The sequence below is a fragment of the Apus apus genome, chromosome 3 (genome assembly GCF_020740795.1).
Source record: "Apus apus isolate bApuApu2 chromosome 3, bApuApu2.pri.cur, whole genome shotgun sequence".
Lineage (NCBI taxonomy): Eukaryota > Metazoa > Chordata > Aves > Apodiformes > Apodidae > Apus > Apus apus.
The window spans coordinates 104,454,300-104,474,361 of NC_067284.1; the positions used below are offsets into that span (position 1 = coordinate 104,454,300).

Below are 20,062 nucleotides of genomic sequence, written 5' to 3' on the forward strand. Positions count from 1 at the left end.
AAAGACCTTTAAGATCATCAAGTGCAACCATAAATGCAGCACGGTCCCGACCACTACTAAACCATGTCCCTCAGCACCACCCTGAGCCTAAGAAGGTGTGGAGGTTGTGAGGCCAGGGTTTGGGCAGGGAGGGCAGTGCCTGGGACAAGGGAGCAGCAGACACCTCCTGGCACATCTCGGCTGGCTCTGACGGACTCCCGGGACCACCGAAGCGCCAGCTCCCAGAGTCACGGGGTGTCCCCGAGAACCTGGAGCAGCTTCCAGCTCCTGTCATGGCAGAGGGAGGGGAGCGAGTGGGTGTCAGCCGTCCCAGCCTCACGGAGGTGAAAAGCCCGAAAGCCCCCAGGCCACAAGGAGCAAGCACCGTGGGGGGCGGTACTCAGGAACCGGTGCAGATGAAGTCCCGGAGGAGCGGGCGGGCCAGGGCAGCCCCCGGAGCGGGTCCGGTGGGGTCATAGAGCCGTGCCCCGGGGAGGCCCCTCCCCTGGGCTCCAGCCCAGCCCCCGCCCCGCTCCGCCCCTCCGGTCGCCCTCCCCGCCGCCCCAGCAGGACCAGTTCCTGCCCCGGGATGCTGCGGGCGCCTGCTCGGACGCCTCACTGCCCGTCGCGGCGGAGGCGCCGCTGCAAGCGCTGCCGCTCGCCTCCGGAACGGTAGGTCCGCGACCCCCAGACCCCCGCCTCGTTCCCTCCGGGACCAGGGGGCACTGCGCTGGGTAACCCCCCTGCACGGGCAGCGGGGCCGGGCAGCGGGGCTGCCCTGGAAGTGCGGGTCCGGGCACCGGAGCAGCCCCCGGAGTGGGAGGGTTGGGTACAAGCACCGAGGCTGTTCCGGGGGTGAGAGTCCGGGCACCGAGACTCTCTCGGGGTTGGCGAACCGGGTCCGGGCACCGCAGCATTCCCGGCGGTGGGTGTTCAGGCACCGGGGCTACCCTGTGAGCTGGGGTCCGGGCACCGGAGCATTCCCGGCGGTGGGGATCCGGGTCCAGGCAGCGGGGCAGCCCCCGGGGTGGGAGTCCAGATCCGGGGGCTGCCACGGGACCGGGGTACGGGACCAGAACCAGCCCTGCGCCGGGTCCGGCCGCCCCAGGCCCTTTCCCCGCGCACCCGCCGCATCCCGGCGTGGCCACCGGAGCCTGCCCGCCCTTGGCCGCTGCCAGTGGCCCGCGGCCGTGTCACTCAGGCGGGTCCCTGCCCGGGGAGGGTGCTGCGGGGTGAGTCACCGGCAGGAAAACGATTGCATCAGGAACGGGGCTGTTTTTTCCAGCCGGGGCTCCCAGAAAACTCCTCTCCGAGCTTCTATCCATCCATCTATCCGTCCCTTTCTCCCCAGTGCCATGGAGAATGGAGCCAACCCCTCTGCCAGCAGCTCGGTGGCTTCACCCTCATCCTCCACGGCCACCTTCAAGGAGGAACTGCTGTGTCCCATCTGCTACGAACCTTTCCGGGAAGCTGTGACGCTTGGCTGCGGCCACAACTTCTGCAAAGGTTGTGTGAGCCGTTCCTGGGAACACCAGCACCACGTGTGCCCGGTCTGCAAAGAAGCTTCCTCCTTTGATGACCTCCGCCTCAACCACACGCTCAACAACCTGGTGGAGATGATCCTCAAGGAGGAAAGGCAACGGCGGGGCCGGGCGGCCGCCCTCTGTCCCCTGCATCACGAAGAAGCCAAACTTTTCTGCTTGGAAGACAAGGAGCTGACATGCTTTGTCTGCCAGAGCTCCAAGCAACACGAAGGGCACAAGATGAGGCCGGTGCGGGAGACAGCGGCGGATTTCAGGGTGAGGGATGCTCCGGGAAAAAGGGGGAGGGGGGGTGTGTGATCCCAGCATCTGGAGGGTTGCAGCCCCTCGCACGCCCTGGCACAAATTTGCCAGTCCATGGCTTTGGCTCGTGCACAGTGTGGTTATACCCGCCGGCATGCTGGGATGAGGGATGGGATGAGGCAGCTGTGCTCCGAGGGTGGGTCCCTGCCAGGAATGCCCCTGCCTTCATCTCTGCCTCACGCTCACCCTGCCTAATAATTACCCGGTGCCACCTGTACCCCGGGGCACAGCCCTTTGTCCTGCAGGAAAGCGGAGCAGGGTGATACTCTGGCACCATCCCTGTGTTCCCTGGGCTCCTTCATCCTCCCACAGGTTGGGATGGAGCCGGCCACGCTGGTTATTGCAGCAGCTGGTTATTGCAGCAGTGCCTCAGGGTTGGGAACGTGTTTGGGATGAGGATAGGATAGTTCCCTCAGCTAGGGACGGATGTGGAATGAGAAGACATCCCTGGGATGGGGAGTCAGCCCCAAACCTCAGAATGGGGAAACAACCACAGGATGGGGAAGTAGCTCTGAACCCTGGGACTGGGGAGTCAGTCATGGGATGGGGGGGGGGCAGTCCTGGGATGGAGGGACAGCCCTGAGCTCCAGGGTGGGGAGACAGTCCTGGGATGGGGATACAGACCCAAGCCGTGTGGAGCAGGATGAGGCCATGGCTGCATGGTGGGGGAGGAGGAGGAGGAGGAGACTGGCTCCAGCCACCGGGCATCATGCCAGGACACGCCATGTTTCCCAGCTGGGAAAGCAGTTGTTGCCGCCCTGACTCAGCCCACGGGGGCTGAGCCAGATTTCAAACGTGGCGCGGCAGCCGTGGAGCTGCTGTTTCGCAAGGCTTGGCAGGCTGGTGGCACCCAGCCCCCCTGGGAGCGGGACAGCGGGTGCCTGCAGCACTGGGATGGGCTGGGACTTGATGGTGGATCAGTAAAAGGGCTTAAAAAGAAGGGGGAGGAGTCACTGTGGAGCAAAATTCCTGTTTGCATGGCCATGTGTGGAGCTGAACCTGTGGCTGACCTGGGCTGCAGGAGGGGAGAGGGTGGCTTGAGTGAGGATCCTGCTTAACATCCTCCTCCTGGGTTTGGGGGTCTTGTCTTTCCACACGGGAACCCCCAGGCACAGGCTTGCAAGGGTGCTGAAGGCGTCTCCTCCCCGCAGGCCAAGTTGAAGAACATGGAGACCACCCTGCGGGAGAAGGCAAAGGACTTTGGGGCCATGCACCGCTCCTACGAGTCCATCTCCAAACACAACCAGGTGCGTGGTCCCTCCTGATGGGGAGAGCAAAGGGCTTGATCCTGACACATGAGTGCACACCCCAGGCAGGAATGCAGCTGTCTCTGGGGTGGAGCACTGCTCCATCTTGGGCTTCTGCATCCCTGAGTGAGAAGAGCAATTCTCAGGCAAGGGCTTGGGAGTGCTGGGTGATGAGAAGCTCACCATGAGCCAGCAACGTGCCCTGGCAGCCCAGAAACCAACTGTGTCCTGGGCTGCATCCCCAGCAGTGGGACCAGCAGAACCAGGGAGGGGATTGTCCCCTCTGCTCTGCTCTGGTGAGACCCTCCTGCAGTGCTGGGTCCAGTGCTGGGGTCCCCAGCACAAGAAGGACATGGAGCTATTGGAGCAAGTCCAGAGGAGGCCATGGAGGTGATGTGAGGGCTGGAGCAGCTCTGCTCTGGAGACAGGCTGAGAGAGCTGGGGTTGTTCAGCCTGGAGAAAAGAAGGTTCCAGGGTGACCTTAGAACACCTTCCGGTACCTGAAGGGGCTGCAGGAAAGCTGGGGAGGGACTTTTGACCAGGGCATGGAATGATGAGACAACAGGGAATGGTTTCAAGCAGCAAGAGGGGAGATTGAAATGAGATCTTAGGAAGAAATACTGGCCCATGTTGCCCAAAGCAGCTCTGGCTGCCCCATCCCTGGCAGTGTGGAAGGCCAGGTTGGAGCAACCTGGTCTATTGGGAGGTGTCCCTGCCCATTGTAGGGGGTTGGGACTGGATGATCAGTAAGGTCCTTTCCAACCCAAACCAGTCTGGGATTCTGTTCTATGGTTCTATGACTCAGATGAGGAGTTGTGGGCCAGGATGATGGAGCTATGGCAGCAGGGACTTTGGTTTTGGGAGGGCAGCATGTTCCCAGCGGGAACTCAAGTCCTTGAGCACTGGGGCTTGTCAGAGGACTCTGAAGGAGTGTTTAGAGGGAGAATGGGAGGTTGCCAAAGGAATCGGGGACTCTGAAGGGAGATAGTGATGTCCCCCATGGGGCAGGTGGAGGCAGTGCGGCTGGAGGAGCAGATTGGGAAGGAGTTTGAGAAGCTGCATGAGTTCCTGCGGGACGAGGAAAAGGCTTTGCTGGCCAAGCTGCAGGAGGAGACTCGGCACAAACGTGGCCTCATTGAGGACAAGATGAAGCAGCTGGAGGAGGACAGCCAAGCCCTGCTTGACGAAGCCCACCAGCTCCAGGAGGACCTCAAGGAAGATGACTACACCTTCCTAAAGGTAAAGCCCTGCTGTGTGTGCTACCCTATGTCGTGGGGGCTGTCCCCCTCTCTGTGGCAACTTCCTGCTTCTGCCAGGGTATTAGCAGGCTGCTTTGCAAGGCCCTGGGACCTCTTAGAAGCCAAGTTTTGATGCCTGGTGTCTTTTTCTCTTTCAGACCCACAAGAACCGCAAGCGCAGGTAAGTCCTGGTCCCCACTGTGTCCACTGTTTGGTGACAAAGGGTGCTTGGGGTTGCTGAACCCCTCCCATACCCCCTTCCTGGGGCTAAACAGGGTCTCCTGCCTGGTTGCAGAGTAAGGTCTCTGCCCCAGGAGAGTTCCTGTACCTATGTGTCACCTCCTGGTTCAGGTCCTTCAGCAGAAGAAAGTGCTGGGGGTCTCCAAGGCCAGGCAAGCACCCTTGGGTGCCTGTGGGCAGGGTGAGGGGCACACACAGAGACATCAAGCAGGTCTTGGGGGAAACTTTAAAACCCTGACGGTGGGAGGGATAGAATTGGTGTTGGGACCCTCCCAGCACTGTTCCCCACCCTCCTGGGGTGAGAACAACGTTTAAGAGATGTAGGGTGCTGGTGGGAAAGCCCCCCTGCCAAAACAGCATGCCACGACTCCCAGCCTGGTCCATTCCTCCATCTGAGACCCCTCTCCATCTTCTGCCCCAGGATTGCGTGCACTGCTGAGGAGCCGGAGCCTGTACCTTCAGGGATGATCCTCGACGTTGCCAAGTACCTGGGCTCGTTGCGGTACAATGTGTGGAAGAAGATGTTGGACATCATCACTGTAGGTGAGATGCTGGGCCCGGGGGACATGTGGGTTCCCCCCTCCAAAGGGTGGTTGTCCCAGGGCTTAAGCAGCCTTTGCATGGGGCAGCCCCAGGGGTGGTGGATGCTGACGTATCCCTGGGGAAGGAGGTTGGAGAGTAGAAAGGGTGCTCTGGGGCACTTGCACCACAAAAGAAGTTCTGGAGGGTGAATTTCTCTGTGGTGAGCTGGGTTAGGGATGGAAGGAAGGACCATGCAGGCCCTGTAGCAATAGGGCAGAGGCTGTTGGTTTTAAACTCAAGGAGGGAAGATTTAGAATAGATATAAGGAAGAAATTGTTTATGCAGAGGGTGGTGAGACACTGGCCCAGGTTGCCCAGAGAGGTGGTAGATGCCCCATCCCTAGAAACTTCCCACGTCAGGATGGACAAGCCTTTGAACAACCAGATCTAGTTGAAGATGTCCCTGCTCATTGCATGGGGGCTGGACTAGATGGCCCTGAAAGGTCCCTTCCCACCCAAACCATTCTGTGATTCGATGTTCACACCACAGTCCCCTTCAGCTTCGACCCCAACTCAGCAGCGGGCTACCTGTTGGTCTCCGAGGACCTCACCAGCGTCACCAACAAGGGCTACAGGCTCCTGGTGGAGAACCCCGAGCGCTTCACCTCGGCCCCCTGCATCCTGGGCTCCCGTGGCTTCTCCACTGGCTTCCACACCTGGGAGGTGGACCTGGATGGCCTCGTGAATTGGCGGGTGGGGGTGGCCAAGCCACGTGGTGGCAACCACTGGACCTTCCACCACGATGCTCGCTCCGGTTTCTGGTACATCTACCGTTTGCCTGGGAAAGACGGTGAGATGTGCCGAGCGTCCAACGCGGCACGTTCGGAGGCAGGGTCGGGCGACCTGAAACGGGTGCGGGTGGAGCTGGACTGCGACGAGGGGGAGCTCTCCTTCTATGACCCCGACCGCAAGGCCCACATCTACACCTTCCACGAGAAGTTTGGTGGCACTGTCTTCCCCTACTTCTATGTGGGGGGGACACCGGTGGGCACGCTGCCTGTAGCCCTCCGCATCTGTCCCCTCCAGGTCCGTGTCCATGAGGATGTCCCCCTTTAGTGGCCACCATCACCCACCACCACTTCTGCCTGAGTTTGAGGTTCTCCAGATGTTTGTTGTTGTGGTTTTTTTTTTTCAGCTTTCCTCAGAAAAAAAAAAGGGAGGGGAAAAAATTACCTGTGTATGTACTGTCTCTTTTTTATATAATTAATAAACACTTTACTTTTCAGCTCTACACTGGTCTCTGCTCACATTGCCCCAGCTCCTTTCCTGCCTTTCTCCATCGTGGATCAAATTTGGGAAGGTCTTGGGGAGGAGGTATGACAGTGCCTGGGGAGCTGTAAATAATTAATTAAACCATTTGGGAGCTTTTTCCAAGCTTGTACAAGGCTCTGAGCTTCCCTCCCAGGGGGCAGAGACCTTTGCCCCATGTACTTTGGGACTCACAAAATCCCACACAGCTCGGCTGGACACAGGCAGAAGTATGTGTTTCCCCTCTACAAGGAAAACCATCCATGGGAACATCCTTCAGAGTAACAACCCGTCTCCTCCCACACTTCTCCCCATGACTTTACCCCCTCTGAAGGGCTTTTCCATAAATCCCCAACTCCGGGGGTCAGGTGATGATGTGTGGTTGGTGTTTGGAGGTGGAAAAGGCTCAGAGGTGGGTTGGGGAGAGACAAAAAAACCTCTGCAACCCTGATTGGTGCCTGTCTCAATATTTATCCTGCCCCAAAAGGCTTTTCCCTCCATCCTGCTGAGGATTTGGGGTTTAAAGGTGATGCCCTGGTGAAAGGGAGGGTGTCTGGTGGGTCATACTGCCTGTCCTACCCTCTCTGCCTGGACCAGCCCAGCCAGGACCTCGCTAGCAGGATGCTGAGATGAACGGGTGGTTTCCATGGTTTCTCACCATTTGCATAGGATGCTCCCTAGGAACAAGAGCTGGCAGTGGCAGAAAGACAAAAGGGAGATGCTGGAGGCGTGAGGAGTGGGGGCGACCCCAGGGGTCCTCCACCTTCCTGACGTCAGCTGACATGTCTTCCCAACTGAGCATCCCTGGATACAGAGAAAGGAGGAAAAATCATCATGACCACCCCATCTCCCTCCCTGTGCCTTTATTCTGATGCTGCCCATCAACCCCTGAAATTTGGGCATCCCACGGCCAAAATCTGGGCATCTCACTGCCAAAATGTGGGCATCCCTATGGTAAATTTCGGCAGAAGCCAGGCATTATTTGGGAACAATAAAAAGCTGGAAAAGCTCTTTGAGTCACTGGGGCTGGAGCAGGATGGACCCTTTATCTTTGTCAAGTCTGAAGGGACCATTTTCCCTCCCGTGGTGGACAGTGCCAGGGCAGGTTCCTGGAGTAAAAATGGCAAGAAAAGGGGAACTGAAGCACCACTTTGGCTGGCAAAACTGAAATATTTTTACTTCCCTCCCCCCCCCCCCCCCCCCCCAAATAATTAATCAAAAAATGGATTTGCAGGAAACAATATTAATTAATGACCTGGCTGGGTCCCCTAGGGTCTTGGTTTTTAGTGCAATCAATGGTACCAGCATCTTCCCCTGACCTTAATGTCATTCCCACAGAGGCAGAGAAATGATTTTCAGTGGGAACTGAGGCAGTGAAGCTGTTTCCCCCCCCGACACAAACCTCTCCTCCAGCCCCCAACCTTGGGTGGTGTCTCCCCAGGGCAGAGCATTCACTCACACTTCCGATATTGTAGGATGAATTTGGGGAAAGGTGCAGGTGAGTTTTTGCGTGGAACCTTCCTCTGCAGCCATCACGTTCTTCCCTGACACCCTGAGATCCCATCTGGGACACCCCTGAGTACTTGCAGGACCTTCTCCAAGCTCAAACCATCCTCCTTGCAGCAGTTAGAAGGATCTCATTAATGATGATGATGATGCTTTTGATGTCATTTTAGGATAATTTTCGGCTGCTCGTGCTGAGGGTGCTGAGCTAGGAGTCCCTCTCCAGCCTGCGGGTGTCCAGGATCCCCATTCCCATCCATCCCAGTGCTGCTCCGTCCCTGGGGCTGGTGGGATACCCTGGTCCATGGGAGCGAGTGGTGGTCCCCGGTATCGGAGGGGGGGGGGCCATGACTCCAACCAGGGGAGGGCTGCCAGGGGGGAGGGACAATGAAATCCCCCACCCCATTAGGCTGTACTCCCCCCCCCCCCCAATTATATGGACGGGCGATATTTCGGAGGAGCAGGCGGCTCTCCCATTGGCTCACAGCCCGGCGATGATGTCATTTCTGCCCAATCCGGAGGAGAACAGCACTTTTTCCCCGCCCCCCCCCCCCCCCTCCATCCCTTCCCAACCCCTCCCCAGCTTTCCCGCACCCCGGGTACCCGCCAGCGCCGGGCACGGTGTATTCCGGAGGGATGGGGACGCCCCACAGGAGGTTTCCCGGGATATGCCCAAGTTCTTGGGAAGTCCGTAGGATGCAGGGGCCTGGGAACAGATCTTGTACCTGGGTCCCCAGCGCTGGGGCTGGCGGGTTGGGGCTAATCTTGTATCCTGACAGTGATGGTCGGGATCTGCTAGCTCTTTCCAAGGCCAGGAATCCCAGGATGCCGAACCTTCGTGCGGGGGGAGCTGGAAATGTCCTGGGAAAGGAAGGGAGGGAGGGGAATGCAGAGCCCACCCCCAGCCTTGCAAAAGCTCTGGCTGGAGGGTGGGAAAGGGCTCGGGGGGGACACTGGATCTGCTCACCTCATCCTTAGGGTCTCCCCTAGGCAGAGGAGCATCCCGGGACACCCGAACCTTCCCCTAGGGCTATCCTCATTCTCCAGCCGATGGACCACAGGCTGCAAGATGGGTCCTATATGCTACATGCCCACAGCCAAAGGTTTTTCCCCGTGTCTCCCACCCTTTCCCGGGAAGGGTTTGGATGCCGGCACTGGGATGCCAAGCACGTTTCCCTAAACCAGTAGGCTGCAGCTGTGGGAAGAGGGAAACCATTCACTTTCCACAGTCTTCTCTGGCTGCCGGGGCTCTGCTCCACAACATCGGTTTGGCTCTATGGTCAACCCCTCCTTCAGCCATGCTGGAGATGGTTCCATGTCAGGTGACACCCCAAGGATGATGTGGGTGGGAAAGGGCTAACCCATGGCAACCCACAGTCCCTGGATAGACATAAATCTCCTTTGCTCTGCACCTCATTTCATTTAGATCTGCACTCATTGCTGGAGAAAAACCTGCTGGTGTTGCAGGCTTTGTGGGGTGGCGAGTGACAACCCTCAGGGATGGTGACTGCCAAGTGTCCCCAGAGCATTCAGCAGGGGCTCCAGGAGTTGAAACCAAGCTCTGTACCCCCAGATTTTGGTCTTGTGGAGCTGGGGCACCAGGAAGAACCCCTGGATGTAATCTTCCCCCCACCCCCCCCAAGGGCTCCCAACATCTCCCCCAGCTGCAGCAACTGCAGCCAACCGTGCAGCTAAACTGTGGCCATTGAGGCAGGCTGATGGGGAGGGAGGTTTGCCCCGAGCCTAGACCCATGGGAGCTCAAAGGAGCATTTGAGCAGAACCCCTTGCACCTCCCTCGTGGGTTGCCACACCTCCCGGTGCCAGCCACCAGCAGGGACCGTCCTGCAGCCACGTGGGTCCCCACAATGGGTCTTTGTTTTCCAGTTGGCTGCTGTGTCTTGACCCTTCCCTGCCCGGGCTCCTCCATTCCCTCTGCACATCCTTGCACATCCAACAGGACACCCTACCCGTGGAACCCACACCTGGGTGGGCACACAATCTCTGCTGAGCCAGGAGGGGGTCCAGCAGAGAGCTCACTCATCAGCTCTTGGACTGAGTCCAGAGAAAGCCATGGAGATTATCCAAGGGCTGGAGCACCTCTTCTCTGGAGAGAAGCTCTGGAGACAGGAGAGCTGGGGTTGTCAGCCTGGAGAAGAGAAGGCTCTGGGGAGACCTTAGAGCACCTTCCAGAACTTGAAGCTACAGGAAAGCTGGGGAGGGACTTTCAACAAGGGCAGGGAGTGATGGGATGAGGGGGAATGGTTTCAAGTTGCAAGAGAGGAGATTGAGATGAGATCTGAGGAAGAAATTCTTTGCTGTGAGGGTGGTGAGACACTGGCCCAGGTTGCCCAGAGCAGCTGTGGCTGCCCCATCCCTGGCAGTGCTGAAGGCCAAGTGGGATGGGGCTTGTAGCAACCTGGTCTAGTGGGAGGTGTCCCTGCCCATGTCAGGGAGATTGGAACTAGATGACCTTTAAGGTTCCTTCCCAGCCAAACCAGTCTGGGATTCCGTGATTCTATGACCCTTTCAGAAGGAAGCCACGTGTGGCTGAGGTTCAGCAAGCCCTGTTACAGCTGTCCCACGATGAGCTGCATTGTCACATGTACGATATCACCCCCATTCCCTGCTGGGTCACCCTGTCCCTCCTCCACGTCCTAAGGCCATGGGCTTTGCAAAGCCACCCTAGATATGTTCTCCAGTGGGAACCACCTCCCCACAACCCCCCTGATGTTCATTGGATGACAGAGGAGAACAATGCCTAAATATACCCAACTGCAGCTCCCAGAGGTGCCAGGCTTGTGATCACTGTCAGACTCTGAGAAATAGGCCAGGGGGAAGCAGATCTAGGAAAGGAGAATCCATTTTTGGGAAGGACACAGCCCTAAGAGTTGTCCTAACTCTGCCAGGGCTCCCTGGGGACCTTGAGGTTTGCACCAAAATAATTTCGGGATCTGGGTCTCGGCCTCTCCGAGCTCCCATTGCCTAGTTCAAAGGAGAAGTCCTCATGTGTTTTTGGAGCTGGGAATGGGTCATGCCAAGCTTGTGTCTCCTCCTGGCCCTGGGAGAATGGAGGACATCCCATTGCTCCCCAGGATGGAGAGGATGCTCCGTAGCCCCTGCTGGTGTGGGATTTGAGGGAACACTTTGGTCCCATTGGACATGCCACCAGGGCTCCGTGACACCCTCCCAGTCCCCTTCTTTGTCACTTTGTCACTCTCCAGCTTTGACCTGCTCTAAGCCTGAAGCCCACGTTTGCTCTCCACCAACCTTTTCAATCCATCATCCCCTCCCCCCCCCCCCGCCCACCCCGCAACCCTCAAAATAACCCTTTTTGGACCAAATCCAGCCCCTCACCGCACCCCCTCCCCCCTCTTCACCTCCAGCCCCAGCGCACCTCCCTAATCTTTATCATTTTTGCCCTTTAATTCTTTTTATCTTTTAATTTTAATCCCCCCACACCCTTTTTTTTTTTTTTTCCCCTTTTTTCCTTCTTTTTTTCCTCAGGTCCATCCCGAAAATAGCTGCTGGGCGTGATGTCACCGGGCTGGTACCCGGTTCGCACAGTCCCGGAGCCAATCGGCGGCGGCGGCGACGCTGCTCCAATCGCCGGCCGGGGAGGTGATGTCATGGGAGGGGGGGGGATTTCGGGGGCCACCCCCACCCCCCCCCACACCCCCCACCCCCCGGGTGGGATGCTCCGCGCAGACCCCCGCGCCCGCGTTAAATGAGCCCGGAGAGCGCGGAGAAGCAGCTCAAGCACCCGCGGTGGGGTGAGTGCCTGGAGTCTGTGTGTGTGTGTGCGTGTGGAGGGGGGATTTAATTAGGGTTAATTAGGGAGGGAGTGTGATTTTTGGAAGGCGAAGGGTTGAAAAGTTTCTGGGGAGGAGTTGAAGGGGGGGGGGGCAGATGGTGGGATTTTTTCAGAGGGTCCCCGAATGTCGGTCTCTGGCTGTGACACCCCTCTTTGTCTCCCTTCCCATCCCTCCAGCATCCCCCTCGCCGTGCTGGGGTAGCCCCCACAGTCCCCCCCCCCCCGCCCTCTTTTGGGTGATACTCCCTCCCGCCGCCCACCCCAGCAACCGCGGACCCCCCCGATCCGCCTGGACAGCAGGAATTAGCTCTGTGTCCCCCTCCATCGCGACATCTTGGAGACCCTCCCCACCCCGGGCGCCCCCTCCCACCTCCCTCACTCCCAGGGCCTGATCCTGCCCTGCCCGGGGGGTGGAGAGGCAGGGATGGGGCTCAGCATCCTCCACCTCTGCCCCCCCAGCATCGTCGGGGGATCCCCAATATCCCCGGGGGGTGTCCCTCACCCCAGCATCCCCGGAGCACCCCCGGCATCCTCGCGGGGGTCCAGCACCCCCAGCAACCCAGCTGGGTCCCGTATCCCCAGCATCCTCGAGGAACGCTCAGCATCCTCAGGGGGATCCCCAGCAACCAAGGGGGGACACGCACCCCCAACATCCTCGAGAGACCCCCAGCATTGCCGGAGGGTCCAGCACCCTCAGCATCCCCGGGAGACCCTCGGCATCCTCGGGGATCCCACACCCCCAGAGGGATGCAGCACCTCGCCTGGAGCCCTCCCTCTCCCCCGGTGCCCCAAAAGTGGGCGCAGGGACACGAATCCCCCCGCCCCGGGAGGGCAGAACCAGCCTGAATTATTGATGGTGGCAGGATGCTGGCGGAGGTGACCTGCTCTCAGCAGGCGCTGAAATATTTATTCCGGAGGGGGGGGAGAAACGAGGGGGAGGGAAGGAGGAGGCGGCTGAGGGGGATGGGGGGGGGAGGCGGGGGTAGAAAGGGGCGGGGGGAGCATCCCTCCCTTCACAAGCTTCAAAGGAGGGAGCAGGAACCCTCCCTCCCTTCTCCATCCCCTCCCTGCACCCCTGGGAGATTCTTCCAGGGAAGGGGATGGGAGACGGGTGGGGGGGTAGGGGAAGGTCCCCGCCGTCTCAGAGGATAAGAAACCAGGTTGAAGCCCTTCGGGGTGGGATCGGGACCCCTCCCTGCCACGTGCGTCTTGCCGGGCGTAGGATCGGGATTGCTCTCACTGCCTCTCCAGGCTGGGATCCGAGGGCGGTTTCGACCTGGGGGGACAGGTTTCATCCTGGGGGGGTGACATTTTGTCTCAGGGGGTGGGACAGATTTCATATTGAGGGGAACATATTTTAGTCTGGGGGGACAGATTTCATCCTGGGAGGCACAGATTTTATCCAGTTTTCACCCCGTGGGGGACAGGTTTCATTCTGAGAGGGACAGGCTTTGATCTGAGTGGGACAGATTTCATCAGGAGGGGGGGACAGATTTCAGCCAGGGGACAGGTTTGAGCTTGGAAGTGACAGGTTGTTCAGTCTGGGGCCGACAGGTTCCATCCTCCCTGCCCCACCACCCAAACTGGTCCCACTCCCCAGAATAGATCCCATCTATTTGGGGTCTCCCCCACTGTTCCCCTTCTGGGGTTTGATGCATTTTAGCTGTTTCATCTTATGGTCACCTGGCAGGGAATGGTCTGTAGCCTAAAACACCTCCAGGTCCCCCCCACAACCATGAAAACCCAAGGATTCTGGGGTGGGAATGCAAGGAACGGGGAAGCAGGTGCTGATGTGGGCACAGGAGCCACAGGAGCATCCCTCCCTGCCTTGGAGGAAATTCCTTGGTGGGGGTTAAGTCTCAGGGAACCCCCAAATCCCACCAGCTCCAGGGCTCACCTCAAAAAGGGGGAGCACCTTTGGGAAGGTGTTGCCAGCAGTGTGCCCCCACATTTTGTCCCTGTTCCCCCCTCCATCAACCCCTGGCAGCTGTGGGCAGGTTATTTCCCTGATCCCTGTGTCAGATCCCAGCAGAACTGGGGATGAGTGGTTGGGAATTTTCAGGACCCCCTCAGATGGAGCTGGGTTGCGATGCACTGTCGCTCTGGGAGCTGCAATGGCCTGATGGGATGCACAAGGTTGGGGGGGCCGGGGGGAGGGGGGGCAGGGGAGTTTCCTCATCCTGGGGTGGGGGCTGTAAAGATTGAAGGGTCCTTGAATAATTCTAAAACCCAAACCCACTTTGGCACAGCCTGCAAGGGCATGTCCATCAGGAAACCCCTCTGATGCCACCAACCTCTTGTTCATGTCCTCCAGAATCCCCAGGAAAGGAAGGTGGTCCCAGGGGACATGGGTTGTCACAAGTCCCTGGGTGTTACCACCCCATGGCAGGTCCCATGCTCCCCATGGGTCTCAGTGGGTGGGTCCCAGGGATACCACCAGCTGGGACCCCCAGCCGCAGAGACCCCTGGAGAGGGTCCCAGTGGGATGTGGGAGAGTGACTCTGTGGGACAGTCCATCTGCAAGGGGTGAGCTGAGGGCTGGGGCTCTCGTGGCATAAGTGAAGGTGGCAGCAGGTCTGGGTCCACAGCAGGGGCTGTGCAAAGGAGTCATGTGTGTGTGCGTGTGTGAGTGTGCATGCGTGTGCACGCTGCTCCCGGCACATTGTGTGCACACCTGTGAGTTGTGCAGGCATGGGGGGGCCCAGAGCGGGGAAGGGCTGAGTGTGCCAGGCCCACCTCACCACCACCTGCTGGCCTCATCACTGTGGGTGCCCATCACACCAGCATGTGCCCATCATATCACACTAGTCTGTGTCCATCCCAACAACACGTACCCATCACATCACACCAAGTCTGTGTGCCCATCACACCAGTGTGTCCATCACACCACCATGTGCCCGTCACACCAGTGTGTGCCCACCCCATGTCCCCAGAGTGTTCCCACCACGTCGACCCCAGAATGGAGCCCCTGCAGGGGCCAGGCAGGGCAGGGAGATGCCTCCAGCTGCAGGACACCCTGTGGGGGCCAAGCACGAGCAGGCAGGGCCAGGTGATGCCCCTAGCCCCAGGACACCCCACACTGACCCTGACTCTTTCCCTCCCCAGGCCCCAGGAACACTCTTGCTGCAGACACCCAAGGATCTCCACACCATGACTCTGGCTGGTAAGTCACCATGATGGGGCAGCATATGGGCACAGGGGGCAACACGGCTCACCCAACCCCAGGAACCACACCTACCCCATGCTGGGGGTCCACAGTTTGCAGTATCTGAGCAAGCTGTGTTGCCAGCCAACCCTGGTCAGTGGTAGCCACTGGCCTGAGTGCCTGGCAGTACCCTCCCCTCCTTCTGACCCCAATCCCACCATCTCTTCCCAGCTTACAAAGAAAAGATGAAGGAGCTGCCCCTCGTCTCCCTCTTTTGCTCCTGTTTCCTTTCGGACCCTCTGAACAAGCCGGCGTACACCTATGAAGGTAGGATCCTGCTGCCCACCCACAGCCCAGGGGGGCATGAACAGTGGGGGGGCTGCAGACCCCACCTTGGCATGAGCGGTGCCATCCTCAAACCCAGAGAAGTGGCTCCAAGGTTTGGTGGTACCTTCTGGAAGCAGGGAGCTGGGCTTCTCCTGGATAGGTGTGGGGTGTTCTACAGCTAGAAAGGGACCTCGTGGGCCCATTCCCAGTTCCTCGAGCAGGGCTAATGCAGCCTTTCCTGCTCGCCCCTCTCTTGGGGGCTACCCGGTCCCTCACCTTACCCATGTACTCATAGAATCCCAGAATGGTTTGGATTGGAAGGGATATCTAGATCATAGAGTTCCAACACCCCTGCCATGGGCAGGGACACCTCCCACTAGACCAGGTTGCTCCAAGCCCCATCCAAACTGGTCTTCAACACTGCCAGGGATGGGGCAGCCACAGCTGCTCTGGGCAACCTGGGCCAGTGTCTCACCACCCTCACAGCAAAGAACTTCTTCCTCAGATCTCATCTCAATCTCCCCTCTTGCAACTTGAAACCGTTCCCCCTCATCCCATCACTCCCTGCCCTTGTATAAAGTCCCTCCCCAGCTTTCCTGTAGCCCCTTTGGGTACTGATGGTGCTCTAAGGTCTCCCAGAGCCTTCTCTTCTCCAGGCTCAACAACTGAATGCTCTCAGCCTGTCTCCAGAGCAGAGCTGCTCCAGCCCTAGGAACATCTCAGTAGCCTCCTCTGTACTCAATTCAACAGCTCCATGTCCTTCCCATGTTGGTGACTCCCGAACTGGACCCAGCACTGCAGGTGGTCTCACCTGAGTGAACAAAAAGGGGGCAATCCCCTCCCTCACTCTGCTGGTCACACTGCTGGGGATGCAGCTCTTTTGATATTCCCAGCTCAGCACCTTGATGGGTGTCTTGGAATCCCTGCCTCAACCTATGACATTGGGTCATAGGGTCATAGGGTCATTGGGACCACAGGGGTTCATTCAGGATGCAGGGTGAAGGTCATGGAGACCTGGGGATATAGTGGCACATGGTGGGCTGCAGGTGAAGGACGTGGGAATGGTTTGCTTGTTGGGGTGGGAGGCACAAGTGCCGGTGGTCAGCCCACGTCCCTCTCCCAGCAGACACGGTAGACCTCACCTGGTGTGTCATCTCTGACATGGAAGTCATCGAGCTCAACAAGCGGACCTCAGGACAGTCCTTTGAGGTCATCCTGAAGCCCCCCTCCTTCGATGGCATCCCTGAGTTCAACGCCTCGCTGCCCCGCCGGCGCGACCCATCCCTGGAGGAGATCCAGAAGAAGCTGGAGGCTGCGGAGGAGAGGAGGAAGGTAGGTCCAGAAGCTCATTCATGGCTCTGCAGCACAGGGACACACCATGAGGACTCGCAACCTTGCACTTGGGGTTGAAGGTTGAACTCACCTTTGGGGACATTGCTGAGTTTGGAGAGGTTGGTTTTGCCCCAGGAGGGGCAGGGACCAATGGCCCCATGGTCATCATGTCCACTTTGCCTGTGCAGTACCAAGAGGCTGAGTTGCTGAAGCATCTGGCAGAGAAGCGGGAGCATGAGCGGGAGGTCATCCAGAAGGCCATCGAGGAGAACAACAACTTCATCAAAATGGCCAAAGAGAAGCTGGCACAGAAGATGGAGTCCAACAAGGAGAACCGTGAGGCCCATTTAGCAGCCATGCTGGAGCGCTTGCAGGAGAAGGTGAGAGCTCGGCAGGGAGGGAGGGGGCATGTGCTGGGACATGGGTCAAGGAGGGTGTCACAGGCCACTTGGGCACCTGGCATGGCTTTTGGGGTGGCATTACCCCCTGGGACACCACCTAAGGGAGGGATCCCTCTTTCCCTCCCACCATGCAGCAAAACAAACACAACATCCCATCTGGGGTGGAAGGTCCTACCTGGGGCCACACCAAACCTGATGTGTTCGTAGGCTCACTAGTGGTTGGTGGGTGGGACCCATATCTTGTCCACAGACATGCAAACCTTTGCTTTCCCTGTGTCTGACTGTGATGGCCTTGACTCAACATTGGCACTTTTTCCACCTCCCAGGTGGCAGATCTTCCCCTGGTCCCTTTCCCAGAGGCCATGGAGCCATCAGCTCCCTGGCAGAGCTGAAGGGGTCTGTGCTGCCACGCTAGGAGATGCTTCCATCCTGCCAAGCTCTGCAGACCTCTTCTCTCTCCCCGAAGCAGGTCTGTTCCCAACCTCAGCACGGAAGGCCCCACCCTCACCACCTCCAGCTCCCTCCAAAACATCCCTTCTGCAAGGAGCTCGCCCAGTGCCCTTCTCCAATCGCCTCAGCTAGCCTTGAGTCAGAGGCAGAGAGCACGAGATAATGAAGGACAATCAGAGTTAACCCCAAGTCCTTGGGGCTCCGGGTCCATCCTGTCTGGTTGACGTCTACCTCCTAGCTTGAGGGCGAGGACAATCTGTCCCTGAGTGCCATCACAGTCCTTAAAACACCCCAGGGGAGGAGAGGACGCTGTTGACCCCACCGGTGGTGTCCCTTGGGGGATGAACCTCGCAAACGCCCTCGTGCCTTCGAACCCCTCCGAAGCCATGGCCCACCCATGGGGACCCTGAAGTCCGTCCAGCTAATGTGTGCCTCCCTCCTCCCTCCTCCCCTCCTGCCCTCCCTTCCACAGGACAAACATGCAGAAGAAGTGAGGAAAAACAAGGAGCTCAAGGAAGAAGCCTCCAGGTAAAGAGGCGATGGTTGGACTGACAGCTCCAGGGAGGTGGTGGAGGCTGCGGCAGCGCAAGGTCGGATGATGGAAGAAGAGTGGACATTCCTCTGCTGTCTTTGTTCGTGAATGTAAAGAGTTGACCAGTGAAGCCATCCTATTCGTTTGGGGGTGGGTGGGGAGGGAGGAGAAAGAAAGGGAAGAAGGGTGGGGCGGGAGGGTGCTGTTTTTGGGATGTCCATCTCTTTGGTGGGTCTCATGAGATGCCCGTCAACCAGGTCTGCAGGAGACAGCCAAGGGCTGGTCAAGTGGAGGACGTGGCTCTCCCTGGGGAAAAGCCCGGGGGGGGGTGGAGTGGGTGGGGAGGGAAGATGGGGGGGGGGGGAATGTACATCATGTGTGACTTTAATTTAGTGCTGGGCAGGCAGGTGGGCATCCCTCCAGCTTCCTTCTTCTTCACCCCAACCCACTGATGGGCAGCAACATCTCTTGGTGTCCAACCCTCCCTTCTTCCCGCCTGGACTCAGGGCCTCTTGCCCAAAGCAGCCATTATTTGCCCATAGACTTTACAGAATCATTTTGTGGAAGGGGGAGAAGAAGACCCCACCCCATTGGAGATGATCAGAGAGTGAGGCTTGCTTGCTCCAAAGGCTTTATCTGGCTGTAGGAGATACTGATGATCCTTATCAAGGGTGAAACTGCAAAGCCCCATGACTTTCCAAAGAGCTGCTTTTTTTTGTAAGAACCTCCTGAAAATTGTCTTAGTGGGAACTCTTGGATGAAATCCCCCTTCCCTGCTGTAGAGCAGCTGGAAAGCCATCAGCTTCTAGAGGTGGTTATTTGAAAAGGGAGATCAGCCCCCTGGAGAAAGAAAGCAGGAGAGGAAGACAGGGAAGGGCTGTGGAAACCATAATGGAAGGGGTGAGGAAAACCAAGAGGGGAAGAGGAGCCAGGGGAGCCGAAGAGCCAGAGGTGGAATGGAAATGCCTCTCTGGAGATCAGGAGAAGACAACAGCCATAGGGAATCTCCACAGATGACAATGGCACCTCCTAGTGACACCAAGCTGTGAGGAAAGCCAGTTTGGGACCCCACCAACAGCTTGCAACCAGCCCAGGAGTTGCTTTGTGGGAGCTGCTGTGCAGTCCCCTGAGTGGTCTTTGCCTTCAGGAATGGTGCAGAGAAGTTGCAGCAAGACCCTTCCCAGTGGGACAAAGTGAGCAGCCTGCTGTCTCCCAGTTACCAGCAGGCAGTGGTCTCAGTGCCATGATGCCCTGGCAACCTCATTAGCCCCTAACCCTGCTTCTAACAGAGACTTTGGCCTTCACCATGGCCTGAGAAGGCTTTCCAAGCTCTGGCGCAGGTCTGGAGGGAACCATGTCTCCAAATGCTCACCCAGATCCCAGAGCCCCGGGGGGGGAGAAGCTTGGGGAGGGGAACATGGGAGAGGCTGGTGGGCGAGGGAGATGAAGGGGGCTCTTCTGGCTGTGGCACGAGCTGTCCTTTTTTGTATACAACCGATGTAAATAAACTGCCTTGGCATTTCTTTCCATTTCTCACTATCTTCTGGAGTGTCTTGTGTGGGACTGCTTTCTGGGTTTCTTTTGGCATCCCAGTGTTCCTTAGGCTGGGAAGGGCAAAGCCTGAGGGACTTGGGTCTTTTTAGTCTGGAGAAGAGAAGTGTGAGGGGGGATCTTATCAATGCTTATAAATACTTACAGGGTGGGTGTCAGGATGAAGGGGCCAGTCTTTTTTCAGAGGTGACACAACAAGAGGTAACAGGCACAAACATGAAGATAGGAAGTTCCATCTAAACATGAGAAGGAACTTATTGACTTTGAGAGTGGCAGAGCACTGGAACAGGGTCCCCAGTGCAGTTGTGGAGTCTCCATCTCTGAAGACATTCCAAACCCTCCTGGACACCATCCTGTGCAACCTGCTCTAGGTGAACCTGCTCTGGCACAGGGGTTGGACTAGATGATCCCCAGAGGTCACTTCCAACCCCTGCAATTCTGTGACTATGTGGTTCTGTGAAAGGGAGTTGGGGGGGAGGGATGTGGAAATGAGAGTGAGAGAGAGCGTAATAGCATCATGGAATCATCAGGTAATTTGGGTTGGAAAAGACCTTTAAGATCCTCAAGTCCAACCATTAACCCAGCACTGCCAAGACCACCACTAAACCATGTCCCTCAGCACCACAGCTACA

At 58.1% G+C, this 20,062-nt stretch overlaps 2 protein-coding genes across 6 annotated transcripts; both read left to right on the forward strand.

The window, feature by feature from the left end:
* Positions 1-568: 568 nt before the first annotated feature.
* On the forward strand, positions 569-6,360 carry TRIM35 (tripartite motif containing 35). 2 transcript variants are annotated; one of them, XM_051615642.1, is made up of 7 exons: positions 569-651; positions 1,331-1,778; positions 2,933-3,070; positions 4,079-4,309; positions 4,467-4,489; positions 4,970-5,091; positions 5,620-6,360. In XM_051615642.1, the coding sequence occupies exons 1-7, from the start codon at positions 569-571 to the stop codon at positions 6,183-6,185; spliced, it is 1,611 nt and encodes a 536-aa protein (XP_051471602.1). In that variant the 3' UTR covers positions 6,186-6,360. The 2 variants fall into 2 exon arrangements, with proteins under 2 accessions (XP_051471602.1, XP_051471603.1); XM_051615643.1 differs by having other exon boundaries at positions 2,975-3,070.
* Positions 6,361-11,557: 5,197 nt separating this feature from the next.
* On the forward strand, positions 11,558-18,009 carry STMN4 (stathmin 4). 4 transcript variants are annotated; one of them, XM_051615698.1, is made up of 6 exons: positions 11,558-11,651; positions 14,798-14,855; positions 15,069-15,164; positions 16,288-16,496; positions 16,685-16,876; positions 17,820-18,009. In XM_051615698.1, exons 2-6 carry the CDS (start codon positions 14,843-14,845, stop codon positions 17,877-17,879), a joined length of 570 nt encoding a protein of 189 aa, XP_051471658.1. In that variant the 5' UTR covers positions 11,558-11,651; positions 14,798-14,842; the 3' UTR covers positions 17,880-18,009. The 4 variants fall into 4 exon arrangements, with proteins under 4 accessions (XP_051471658.1, XP_051471659.1, XP_051471656.1 ...); XM_051615699.1 differs by having other exon boundaries at positions 16,291-16,496; XM_051615696.1 differs by lacking the exon at positions 17,820-18,009 and adding an exon at positions 17,367-17,812.
* Positions 18,010-20,062: the final 2,053 nt, after the last annotated feature.

Excerpts from the sequence above, each read along its gene's own strand:
- TRIM35 (XM_051615642.1), top strand. The coding sequence starts at position 569 with ATGCTGCGGGCGCCTGCTCGGACGCCTCACTGCCCGTCGCGGCGGAGG. Across the intron at positions 652-1,330 it reads TGCCGCTCGCCTCCGGAACG|TGCCATGGAGAATGGAGCCA; the intron begins GTAGGTCCGCGA and ends CTTTCTCCCCAG. Across the intron at positions 3,071-4,078 it reads CCATCTCCAAACACAACCAG|GTGGAGGCAGTGCGGCTGGA; the intron begins GTGCGTGGTCCC and ends CCCATGGGGCAG.
- STMN4 (XM_051615696.1), top strand. Across the intron at positions 15,165-16,287 it reads GCCGGCGTACACCTATGAAG|CAGACACGGTAGACCTCACC; the intron begins GTAGGATCCTGC and ends TCCCTCTCCCAG. Across the intron at positions 16,497-16,684 it reads CTGCGGAGGAGAGGAGGAAG|TACCAAGAGGCTGAGTTGCT; the intron begins GTAGGTCCAGAA and ends TTGCCTGTGCAG.